Source organism: Bolinopsis microptera, chromosome 3, assembly GCF_026151205.1.
Source record: "Bolinopsis microptera isolate Bmic1 chromosome 3, MBARI_Bmic_1.0, whole genome shotgun sequence".
In the NCBI taxonomy this organism is placed as follows: Eukaryota; Metazoa; Ctenophora; class Tentaculata; order Lobata; family Bolinopsidae; genus Bolinopsis; species Bolinopsis microptera.
The window spans coordinates 20,594,786-20,607,842 of record NC_087074.1 but is presented as its reverse complement, the minus strand read 5'-3'; the positions used below and the strand labels follow the sequence as shown (position 1 = coordinate 20,607,842).

General features: G+C 39.7%; 2 protein-coding genes across 29 annotated transcripts in view; both read right to left on the bottom strand.

The window, feature by feature from the left end:
• LOC134813368 (uncharacterized) overlaps window positions 1-13,057 on the bottom strand; it is a 359,978-nt gene that overhangs the window by 73,137 nt on the left and 273,784 nt on the right. The gene's annotated exons all lie outside the window — the stretch shown is intronic.
• The window catches only part of LOC134813369 (zinc finger protein 236-like), a 145,376-nt gene that overhangs the window by 99,035 nt on the left and 33,284 nt on the right, over window positions 1-13,057 (bottom strand). The window contains exon 6 of one of the 28 annotated variants that reach the window (XM_063821106.1): window positions 5,655-6,440. The exons of 24 other annotated variants lie outside the window; for them this stretch is intronic. In XM_063821106.1, coding sequence (XP_063677176.1) covers window positions 6,247-6,440 — 194 coding nt within the window. In that variant the 3' untranslated portion in view covers window positions 5,655-6,246. Of the gene's footprint in view, window positions 1-5,654; window positions 6,441-7,209; window positions 7,442-10,339; window positions 11,258-12,440; window positions 12,869-13,057 lie in introns of those variants that run through there. 3 more of the 28 variants (XM_063821107.1, XM_063821082.1, XM_063821094.1) reach the window with 3 other exon arrangements.

Genomic DNA, 13,057 nt, shown 5'->3' with positions numbered 1-13,057 from the left:
ATTACTCTGTGTAAACCTCTTCCAACAAAACTGACAAGAAAAGTTGGATATTTTGAGGTGAACTGTGCGGTGATGCCTCTTCAGGTTACTTGCTCGGAAGGACTTCCCGCAAACTGGGCAGTCTTTAGTCACTATCATAGCTGAAACAAGGAGATACACTTAGTGTTACCTAGTTACCACCTAGTTACCACCTAGTTACCACCTAGTTACCACCGCAAACTTGGCAGTCTTTAGTGACGATCATAGCTGAAACAAGGAGATACTATACTGAAGCAAGGAGATACTATACTGAAGCAAGGAAATATAATACTTTCAACTACGCGGAAGTGCGAACGATGCTTTGCTAAATTTTTACCGCTGGAGGTTAGGATTATATTTCGGCCTAAAACGTACTTCATAGCGAAAGTTGGGGCCAGAGCAATTTTACGACACTATTGAACGATTAACCATTAAAAACTTAGAAAGGATCCGGTTCCCAAATCAAAGTAAAATGCCTCCAAAATCTATAAAACAGGAAAGTACAAGAGTTCAGGTTGAGTGTTGTTCGTGTACCATCGCCCACCGATAACGACAGGTCTTGGCATGGCGTTTCTTGCTGTTGCTGTGTGCAAAGTGTTTGTCACACCACTCACATCGGTAGTCTCTGCGCTTCAAGTGCACTGTTCGGTAGTGTATTCTGTAGTTACCCGCCCCGCCCGTACCTCCAAACTGACGACTACATATCTGGCATTGCACATATGTTGATGTTATTACTGAAAGTTTAATGAGTGGAGTACACTTTTAGATCCAGTACAAGATTCCCAATAAAGTTATTGGTGTTCTAATAGGAATATTGCCGTTAGGTTGTGAGTTTTCAGACTTAAATTATACCGTCATCAAAGAAATATTCCCAAGTATTGTACCACTTATAGACGAGATTACAAGACCTAGCTATATGATTCCTGCAATGTTCACGCACAACAAATTTTCTAGAAAAAGGTAAGTTATAATCATAATAACCGTGTTTAGAAATAAAATTAAGAAAAAACAAAACACAGTTAACTCTCAACATTCTGTCCAAATCACATTTAATCGGGAACTTCACATTTCCCAACACATGTCTTATAGCGTCTCTTACGACTAATCGGGAACTTCACATTTCCCAACACATGTCTTATAGTGTCTCTTACGACTAATCGGGAACTTCACATTTCCCAACACATGTCTTATAGTGTCTCTTACGACTAATCGGGAACTTCACATTTCCCAACACATGTCTTATAGTGTCTCTTACGACTAATCGGGAACTTCACATTTCCCAACACATGTCTTATAGTGTCTCTTACGACTAATCGGGAACTTCACATTTCCCAACACATGTCTTATAGTGTCTCTTACGACTAATCGGGAACTTCACATTTCCCAACACATGTCTTATAGTGTCTCTTTAATCGGGAACTTCACATTTCCCAACACATGTCTTATAGTGTCTCTTACGACTGCTATCGTGAGCGAACTTGCGGCCACAGCCCCCACACGTGTACTTCTGCAGTTTCAAGTGGACTGTTTGAAAGTGTCTCCGGCAGTTGGCAGCTCCGGTGGGCCCGGCAAACGTTCGGCCACAACTCAGACAGGGGTAGACGTTGTGTTTCATTCTCAGTTCCACTAAATAGGATAGGGGCATAACAGTTATTAGGTTACTAGCTGGTTACTATGTTACTAGGTTACTTACTGGTTACTAACTGGTTACTAGGTTGCTAGGTTACTAGGTTACAACTCAGACAGGGGTAGATGTTGTGTTTCATTCTCAATTCCACTAAAGAGGATAGGGGCATAACAGTTATTAGGTTACTAGCTGGTTACTATGTTACTAGGTTACTTACTAGTTACTAACTGGTTACTAGGTTGCTAGGTTACTAGGTTACAACTCAGACAGGGGTAGACGTTGTGTTTCATTATCAGTTCCACTAAAGAGGATAGGGGCATATAATCAGTTATTAGGTTACTAGCTGGTTACTATGTTACTAGGTTACTTACTGGTTACTAACTGGTTACTAGGTTGCTAGGTTGCTAGGTTACAACTCAGACAGGGGTAGACGTTGTGTTTCATTCTCAGTTCCACTAAAGAGAATAGGCGCATACAGAATAAGAAAATTTGTTTCAGCAGTGCAAAGTTTTTTAATAGAAACTGAGTAACAAGTTAGTTTTCAAAGAAATTGTGACTGGATTTTTCAGATCAAACTTCTTTTTCGCCAGTTATTTTAATCTACAATAATTTAAATGTCGTTTCAGTGAGCTCTTCTGCGAGAATCTCCTCCGACAGTTTGGGCAGCCGAACTCCTTTATCAGCAGGTGTATTGCTCGGTAGTGGCGCTTGTAGTGGTAGAGACGCTGTTCCCCTTTAAACTGCCGACTGCAGGCTGGACACTCAATAGAGTCTGAGAGGGTAACTAGGTGGTAACTAGGTGGTAACTAGGTTACTTACTGGTTACTAACTGGTTACTAGGTTGATGGGTTACTAGAGACGCTGCTCTCCTTTAAACTGCCGACTGCAGGCTGGACACTCGATAGAGTCTGAGAGGGGGACTCTTAAAGCTATCTTTTTTAAATCAAAACTTAAGTTAGAATCGTATTTATCAGTACGTTTTAGTTTAGTTTTCTAGATTAGATTTTTATCTTAAGTCTACTCCAGATTATAAATAATATTTCCATTACAATAATTTAAATGGCGTTTAAGAGAACTGTTCTGGGAGAATTTGCGTCCACAAAAGTGACAACAGTAAGCCTTTAGTCCAATGTGCACATCGTTAAAGTGACGGGTGTGATGGCTCTTTGAACGAAAGTCCTTTTTGCATGGTATACAGAAATAGGGTCCCCGGCAACCAACGTCAACTGAAATCAAGGTCGATTAGGATTAACCGCTGGTCTAAGCTGCTACAACGAGTCTCGAAGAGAAGACGGGAGTTTTCGCTGTGACTCAATATTTGGTTTGTGCTGGTTATAAAAGATCGTGAAATTGTTTACGATTTACACCGATTACTTTTACTTTTCCATAACTTAGTTTTCTTAGATTGTACACTCAACAACACATAGCATAACTAATGAACACACTTTTTTGAAAATGTAATAAATATTATATGCAATCTAATAATATTTACTAAATATCATTCGTCTGTATCTAACAATTAAAAGTTAAAACATGTAAGAAATAAAATCATACACTACTAAAGCAACCTCTTGCTTTACGTACAAAGTTTTTAAAGGCTATTCCACACCCCTCCACGTTCAGCAGCGTACAAATCACTTTCACTTTCACTTCTTATAGTTATACTGGCACACGAACTCGTGTTGTTTCCTATTGCTGTCTTGGGAGAAGAGTCTCGCACAGTACGCACAGCGGTATTCCTTCACCAGGAGATGGATCGCTTTGAAATGCCTTCTCAGGTTAGAACGCCGGCTTTGTCCGAAGAACCTTCTTGAACATACAGGACACAACTCAAACTCTGAAACGGCCTGGCTTTAGGATCGCAGGTTGAGCCATAATTGAATTTTTCTGATTCATTTTACTTATAATGATGATAAGTGAGGTTTGATTCTACTTTTAGCGGTGGGTATAATTAAAAGCTGCTTACGTATAAAAACCCGCTAAATGTGTGTTTGCTAACAGTAACGAGTAAATTCCAAATTTCCAGAGATATTGTAAAGAATTGAACTATTTTAAATACAGTAAAGGATAATACATTGATGCGGTACACAATTAATCCAGTCATAAAAAACTAAACTTGGTATTCCACGTTTTACATCAGCCTTTCAAGCTAGAAGCAGTAACAATCAAGCAACACTGCCTTGAAGTTCACTGAGTGTTGTCAGTCACAGGCTCCCAAAGAGGAACCCAATACAGCCCGAGTATCCAGTAGCCCAGTGTTTCGAAACCCTAACTATATATCGAGAGAGGGGTCACCAAAACAGGGCAGCTTGGGTCCACGACAACTCTTCTTATGTTTCACCAGACTATCCTTCCTAGTGAAGTCCTTTCCGCACTCCAAACAATTATAATCCCTCATCTTCAGGTGAACGGTTGTAATGTGTCTTTGTTGGTTCCTCCGCCGACACCGGCCGTAGAATGCCCGGAGACAATATGGGCAGGTGAGGGAACTGGGTGAGGTGGGGTTTCGTTCTGTCTCTGAAATGTGGTCGTTAACTTTCGTGCTGGGATCTAGCTTTATCTTAGATTGCTCCACAATTTCTGTTAGTTATTATTCGCATTAGCTCAGTTTATCTAGATGCCTAAGTTCGAATTTCTGAGATTACCGAATATAAGCAACACAGTGCAACACAGTGCAACACAGTGTAACACAGTGCAACACAGTGCAACACAGTGCAACACAGTGCAACACAGTGCAACACAGTGCAACACAGTGCAACACAGTGCAACACAGTGCAACAGTTTCGTTCTGTCTCTGAAATGTGGTCGTTAACTTTCGTGCTGGGATCTAGCTTTATCTTAGATTGCTCCACAATTTCTGTTAGTTATTATTCGCATTAGCTCAGTTTATCTAGATGCCTAAGTTCGAATTTCTGAGATTACCGAATATAAGCAACACAGTGCAACACAGTGCAACACAGTGTAACACAGTGCAACACAGTGCAACACAGTGTAACACAGTGTAACACAGTGTAACACAGTGTAACACAGTGTTTAGGGTTGGCGACATCTGGCTTCGTGGAGTTTGCGGTTGCTATCTTGGGAAAACTGCCGATTACACACACAACAACGAAACTCTTTGATCTTGAGGTGTATAGCCCGAAAGTGCCGCCGGTAGTGGTACACTCGCTGAGCACCATTGAACTGCCGACTGCAAACCGGACACTGAACTAGCTCTGAAAATTTCTAGGTAAGTAGTATGTCAGGGACTTTTCAATAGCCATTTTGGGAAAAAGTGGTGTACAGGTGCTTGGAGTAAGCATATTACGTAATGTTACCGGCGGCGACCTTGTAATTAGTGTGAAATCATGTTCCATGTGGAAACTATATTGGATGATAACCGGACACTGAACTAGCTCTGAAAGTTTCTAGGTAGACTTTTTAAGTGAAAAATTGTAGCTTTTATTGGACGAGTAACTTAGTAAAGTCAGTACTAGGACAATTAATAATTAATACATGATGAAAGTTGGTTATTTGGCAAGATCTTTAGATAACTACAAAAGGAAACAATCGGCTTTGAATTAAGATCAAATCGATCAATATCATATTATGAAAATGCGTAACACGGCAGTGAACAGTCACATGCATAAGCAGTCAATAAACGCATTGTCGTTCTGAAAGTCAATATGTCACATCTCTTGCTACAGATTATAAATAATTTAACTTCTTACAAAAATACAAGAACATGGTGGTTGTACAGTCCACCTACCTTATTATAAATATAACACTTTAACTTCAGACACCTGCGTATTAAGACTAAGCTTTGGAACGATAATCACATGAACAGTTGGTTATTTCTGATTCGCTTAGAAAAATAACAGTTATTACTTATTAGTCTGCCTCGCATGTAATCTATGCTTATGTTAGAAGATTTATGTACCAGTATTCAGTAATGAAGTGTAACATGAGACCTGGTAACTTTCACAAAATTCAGTTGCTCACAATATTCTGTAGGCTGGCCGCAGCCACACTTTATCAATGGGGATACCCAGGAATAACACACTTAGCAACGAAGCAATAATTATATTTGTCTATGAGCACTTTTCAACCGCTTCTGTTCAATTTCTCCGTAAGTGTCTCATTAAGTTTCTCATTTAGATTATCTTTCAATTTCTCACTTAACCGTAAATTAGATTCTCTCTGTGCCTGAAATACTGCTTTGCCTTTCTTGAGGTGTCGTATCTTATGTTTATCACAGTCTGTCTTTCGGAAGAACCGTCTCTGACAGATGGAACACTCGTGGTTCTTAATTTTGAGATGGACAGCAGCTATGTGTCGCTGAAGACTGGTGTTAGGTCCGAGGATTCGCTGACACATTGGACACTGTCTAGTTTCATCCACAACTTGAACTAACTCATACACTGTGAAATTGTGGTGCGTGTAAATATTTCAGATAAATATTGTTTTTTTGCCTTAATAACAAAAACTTTTTTCTTGTAGTGTTTCAACCCCACATCGCAGTTAAGATAATTAATAATCACTTAATCAAAACACACACACATATTTTGTTACTCTTAGACTTCATCTAAAGAAACTTAATCACAGAACAATCCCTTTAAACCTTACACGTAGTGTATCTTATGAGAACAAATCTTCATATGATTAATAAACTTATCGTGATAGTAAAACAGTACATTGCAATATGCACATCTGTATTTCTTAACTCTCAGATGAACAGCTTCAAAGTGGCGCTTGGCTCTCCAGTTGGACCCGAAGCTCTTCCCACATTCCACGCATTTAAAGGTAGCTCCGCCTCCTACGAGGTAGTAATTAATTATTTATAATTAACTTATAACTTGCTTAATAGTCAACTTATATAACGTAGGAGTTGTGACTCGTGGGTACTATAATAAATTATATGCTATTAGTATTTATCAACTATTTTGAGGACAGCATTAATGAATAATGATCGACCCATAAGTCAACACAAAATTTTAAACCGCATCACACGGATTAAATCAACAAGTTAACATTCGATTGAAAATATCAGTTCTAATATCAGGTGTCCCAGCTCACTACTCCATAATAAAAGAAGTAAGTAAGAGCAAGGTCAGAATCCCAATCAATTAGTCATCATTTGTCCCAGGTGAGTTGGTCCAGTAGCTTCACCGCTGTGTCTATCTCTGCAGTCTGTCCCACAGTCTGATCCTGTAAACTACCCACGTGACCCCGCCTCATCAGATGTCTCTTCAGATCATGTTTCTTGTAGCAGGCTAATCCGCACGTCTCGCACTTGTACTTGCGGATCTTGAGGTGCACGCATTCCACGTGGGCGCGGACTTGGTGTCGTGTGGTGAACAACTTGCCGCACATTCTGCACAGCCGAGGGTCGTGGGATGATGGTGTGTCGTCTGAAATTAGTACTGTTTATTCTCCGGGATCTGCACCGTGTCAATTGAACAGTGTTAACCCTCAAATATTGAGATCTAGTTTATTTTCTGTTTCTCTCACAAAAAAAGTTAAATTTTGTGATATCTCTAGGAACAGTCCTCATCGACACACAAACAATCCGTAAACATGGCCAATATGCATTACGGGACAAAGAACGAACATTTAAGGAGGAAACATATCACAGCTGAAGGCAGGATCTCATGTGTCGCTTTAAGTTGTGTTTTCTGCTGAACATCTCGCTGCAGTTAGGACACCTGAACCTCTTGATACGGAGATGCACCTCGTTAAAGTGGTACCGGACGTAGTTGGGAGATTTGAACACTTGTTTACACTCTGTGCACGTGTTTTCTGGGCGGCTCTTGGAGGCTGAAATCATAGTGATGAGGTAACAAAGCTAATGACGTTGTTGTCATAGTGATGAGGTAACAAAGCTAATGACGTTGTTTCGGGGCCATTTCATTTTCATTCATCTCAAGATCAGTTCGTTTTCATTCATTTCGAGGCCACTTCATTTTCATTTAAAAATACACGTTTTGTTAATCCGTATCTTTAAATAATGGAACTGACAAGGGAAACGCACCAAATATTTTTATTCAAGATAAATATTTTTGTAAATTAAAATGAAACATAAAACATTCTCGTTGTAAAATATTGTCCAAATAAAATAAACAACTTTTTCTGATACATAAGATATTCATCGCAAAAGAGTTAACAATTATTGAGAAAATGATGATAATGATATCTCATAATACAACCTCTCCAACCTTAGAAAAGTAACTTAGATCCAAAATAAGGTTGCTAAAAACAATACACCAAGCTAGACATACAGTATAAAAACAATACACCAAGTATGTAAACACTGAAATGCGCATGGATTGTGGTAGAGAACTAATTGTATCTTAGGATCTAAAAGTCCTGAAGTATATTACAGTCACGTCCTGTTATTATTAGCGCTTGTTGTACTTAGTAGTGACGTAGTAATGACGTAGTAATGACGTCATAGTGACATGACGTAGCTTGTTGTACTTAGGAACGTTCTAACAAGATTATCAGAATATCAACCTAGCTAGACACAACGGGTGAATGCAGGAATTGTACTGGAGTACACTTATCTTATCTTAAATAGTAACGTGTCCAACCAAACCCTTATATTCTGTTAGAAAACTAGCTATGAACCGGAGGTATGGTGACATGACGTAGTAATGACGTCATAGTGACATGACGTAGTAATGACGTCATAGTGACGTAGTTTTTCATTTCTTAGAAGCGTTAGCACCAAGTTCTGACTCTGGCAAGTGGTTCCAGATAAAATGATTAACAATTCCCGAGACCCGTACCCGTGAATGGCAGGTAGGGACATGTCTCTTCAAATCAGAAACCTGGAAGAACCGCTTATCGCAGGTCAGACACGGGTACCGTCTAATGTCGAGGTGGACCACCTTGTAGTGTCGCTTCATTTGGTAAGCTCCTTTGTAGGATTTACCGCATTCGGGGCACTCAAATGCTGAAATTGATAAGATATATTGCTCCGAATTTAATATGCTAGGTAGGTTTGAGCCAGGCCGGAGTTATGAGTTATCAGACCACAAATTTTACGAAATCTCGAGGTACAACACCCACAATTATTGTCCACTCTCTCCTAAAACAAGGGGTCAAATGTAGAAGTCCGTGCTTTGCCCGCTCTGCATGGTACCGCATGTTTCTTCAAATCAGATGCTTGGTAAAACTTTCTGTTGCAAGTCAGACAGGTGAAGCGTCTGATATTTTGGTGAACTGCCTTGAAGTGTCGCGCTAAACCGTGAGAACGGGTGTACGTCCGGCTACACTGCGAACAGGGTAGACTGAAAGGGAGCGTGATCACCACTCTTGATTTAGAGGATAGATATAGTGGGGTAGATATAGTGGTATTTGGTGAATTAGGACAGTTGGTAATCATTGAGAGTGGATTAGAATTTGAAACTGGGGATCAGGATGCCGCTTAACTACTCCAAATTGTTCACACGAAAAATCTCATGTTCACAAATTATCAGATCAGTAATATTTCATTGAAAAATTCAATTTAAAAAGTTTTACACTGATATCTGATTATTACATAGAAAGTAAGTTTGTAATTACAGAATGTATCGGCCCAAAACGTAACCAAACAAGTACTAGGGTCTATAATTCTAGGAGCTGCAAAAAGCGCACGTGTAATGCAAACTGCAAGTGTAATGCACGTGTAATGCAAGTGTAATGCACGTGTAATGCCAGGGTCTATCAAGCTAGGAACGATGCTCGAGATCCGCATTAAAGGAGCGTAGTCTACAATGGGGCAGCATTAAAGGAGCGTAGTCTACAATGGGGCAGCATTAAAGGAGCGTAGTCTACAATGGGGCAGCATTAAAGGAGCGTAGTCTACAATGGGGCAGCATTAAAGGAGCGTAGTCTACAATGGGGCAGCATTAAAGGAGCGTAGTCTACAATGGGGCAGCATTAAAGGAGCGTAGTCTACAATGGGGCAGCATTAAAGGAGCGTAGTCTACAATGGGGCAGGTGCTTCTTCAGATCGGATATTTGATAGAACCGCTTATCGCAGGTGAGACACGGGTACCGTCTAATGTCGAGGTGGACAACCTTGTAGTGTCGTCTCATTTGGTAAGCTCCTTTGTAGGATTTACCGCATTCGGGGCACTCAAATGCTGAAATGTGGTTTGTATGGCGAGGTGGAATTTTATAAAGCGCATTTTTGTGACAAACTGTTTTATCGTGAGGATTTACTTATATCTTTTTTTAACCGCAAGACACTGATACCATTATCAATACTGCACTGTTAACCTCAAAAACAAATAATTGAAATTTATGAAATATCTTTAATAAAGATAATTTATATCCAATGCCTGCCAAACGAACAAGTTGTTAAAACATAATTTAATGAAATTTTTTAAAATAATGATCATCTATAATCTGAAATCACACAACTTCCCCTACTAATATGTATCTTATACTCGTTTTTCCTCAAGAAAGTTTTGCCACAAACGCATTTGCACTTAACGATTTTATAGTGTACTTCATTAAGATGCCTCTTCAAGTGACTTCTTACAGATTTTCCTTGAAACAGCTTGCCGCAAACTGGGCAGTTCACTGAAATAATTTATGCAATATTTCGGAAGAAGAGGAAATAATTTCATTTATCCTGTACAGCTGTGTATTACAAAGGAGCAATAGTTTATCCTTTACAGCTGTTAAATAAATAAATTTAGTGAGAACAGATCAGCTATTTGTTTGCTCTTGACCTATAAAATCTACATATAACAGTATAAGGCTAAGGCTAGCTAGCGTTCAAGATTTGGTGAAAGTTCAACTATTCAAAATAAATTGCCATACATCAAAATTTTTTAAATTGCGATTAGAAAGATCTAGATGTCCTTATGAAAAGAAACTCAAGTCAGCAAGGTTTAAAAAATTGTTCGAAACTAAAAAAAGAAACTAAAATATCTAGTCAGTGATATTCTCAGAATACTCAGTTTTCACATTACCATCACCCCCATCATTATTATTATTAGCATACTTAATCCTGCAAGTCTCCCGTTCGTGGCGTGACCGGCTGGAAAGCTGCCCAAAAGCCCTGTTGCAGTACCGGCACCGATGTGGGCTGAGTTTCTTGTGGACCGTGTCAATGTGAACCTTCACGTTCTTGGCAGCCGCAAATGTTTTACCACATAGAGGGCAGTGGGGGACTGGAAGTCGGGCTGAGGTAGCATGCAGTTGTGGTAAAGTTTGATAAAATAGACCGGCCAGCTTGGTCACTTAGTTACCACCTAGTTACCACCTAGTTACCACCTAGTTATCAGCTTGGTCACTTATTGTGCAGGGCGTTTTGGAGAGTAGAGGGTAAGAATTTTCGAGATGGCGAACTTTAAAAGGAAATATAAAAGGTAATTAGTTGATAACTTCACTCCATCGGTTTCATCTTATAGCTATAATTGCCAAAATCCCCGCAATAAGAATTTCTATCAGCTTTACAGTTCATTCTCTCGTGTCTAGCTCGACTGGAATGTTGACCAAAAGCTCTGCCACAGTACCGGCACAGGATTCTCTTTATCTTGTTGTGTACTGTGTCGATGTGGACTTTAACATTGGCCGGAGCTGCAAAGATCTTGCCACATATTGGGCAGATGTCGCTTGCGTGGATAACGCGTCCGTCTGAAATAAGCGTTGCAAACTGAAAATCTAGTTGGATGACGTAACGTGGTGTTGCACGTGCAGATACAGGAAATAAGTCCAGATTATTGGTCACTTACTCAGCTAAAATAACAGAAAACAAGATCCGCTAAGCATTTTCTTTTCCTTCCACAACAAAATTCAACACTTAAAATTAGCTCCACAAGATTAAAAGTTTTTATTTGAAATTGGTTACTGCTCCCTCGCTTAATTCTAACACGACGAAACGTCACATGAACAGTTTACTGTGTCCGGAGCGAACAATACTCTTTCTCGTGTCTAGCCCTGTTAGAAACATGTCCGAAGCCTTTGCCACAAAACCTGCATTTGTACTGCCGGAGTTTGCGGTGCACCGTGGTAATGTGTACCGTCATGTTTCCAGGGGTGGAGAGGAATTTACCGCAGTACGGGCACTGGGATTTAGCGCGGCACGGTATACGTTCTCCTGGAGTGATTGGGCACTGTAGAGGGTGTAGGGTGTAGGGTGTAGGGTGTAGGATGTAGGGTGTAGGGTGTAGGGTGTAGTTTACGAAAAGTTGGAAAACCTGGATCTTCGAGCAATAGGTTTGATGTACATTTATTTAACAAAATCCAATCAAAATGATAAAACAGGAGACATTTTTTAGTACTGTAGGCAAAAATGCAGAAACCAACATCCATGCTATTAATGGTGAAGTTGCATCAGTTTTGATTATTGTTTTTCTCGCTTCATGATCTATAACGTCATATCAGGTCTGAAACCGGAGAGAACAGTTAATCTTCTCGTGTCGTATCTTGTTAGAAGCAGCTCCGAAGCCCTTGCCGCAGAATTTGCATTTGTGTTGTCGGAGTTTACGGTGGACAGTCGTCATGTGTACGTTAAGGTTGCTGGAGGTGGACAGGAATTTACCGCAAAATGGACATTGTGACCTAGGTCGGGTCTTGTTGGGTATACTCCGTAAACTTTCTCCTGTAGAGACGCATCTTTGAGAGGTGATCAAATAAGAAAATACTTTTAAGTTGGTGAAGTTTTTATTCGTCAAATTGTCGAAGTTCTTGATTTTCGTTTACAATTTGTTTAAGATGTATTCAGAAAGTGATACAATTTGTTTAAGATGTATTCTCGAAGTGATATTCAGAAAAAGACAAATATACTAAGACAAATAACTAAAAGACAAATAACTAAAAGACAAATAACTAAAAGACAAATAACTAAAAGGACAGGACTGAGGACACGAAATGTTCATGAAAGAACACAAAATTGAAATCAGATATCAATTGCACTAAAGCTACAATGACTAAGATTAAATCAAGCTAGGACCATGACCACTTGTATCTTCTAAAAATGAACTAATCTATCAGTCCGTTTTAAACCTCTTCCATTCCCGGACTATGCACTGCATTTCAACCGCTTTCTGAGATGCAGCATCAAGTTATCATGTCTGTTAAAAGATCTGCCGCACTTTTGGCACCTGAACGGTTTATAATCCGGACCTGCTGGAGTGTGCGCGGTACGCTGGTGACGGTACATGTTGCTGGGACTTGAGAATATGCGTCCGCAGAACTGGCAGACGGGTCTACGATCTTTGTTTGGAGTGTAGGATGCAACTGAAACTAAGGGTCACATTGACTAATTGTTTGTTTGGAGTGTAGGATGCAACTGAAGCTAAGGGTCACATTGACTAATTGTTTGTTGGGAGTGTAGGATGCAACTGAAACTAAGGGTCACATTGACTAATTGTTTGTTTGGAGTGTAGGATGCAACTGAAACTAAGGGTCACATTGACTAATTGTTTGTTTGGG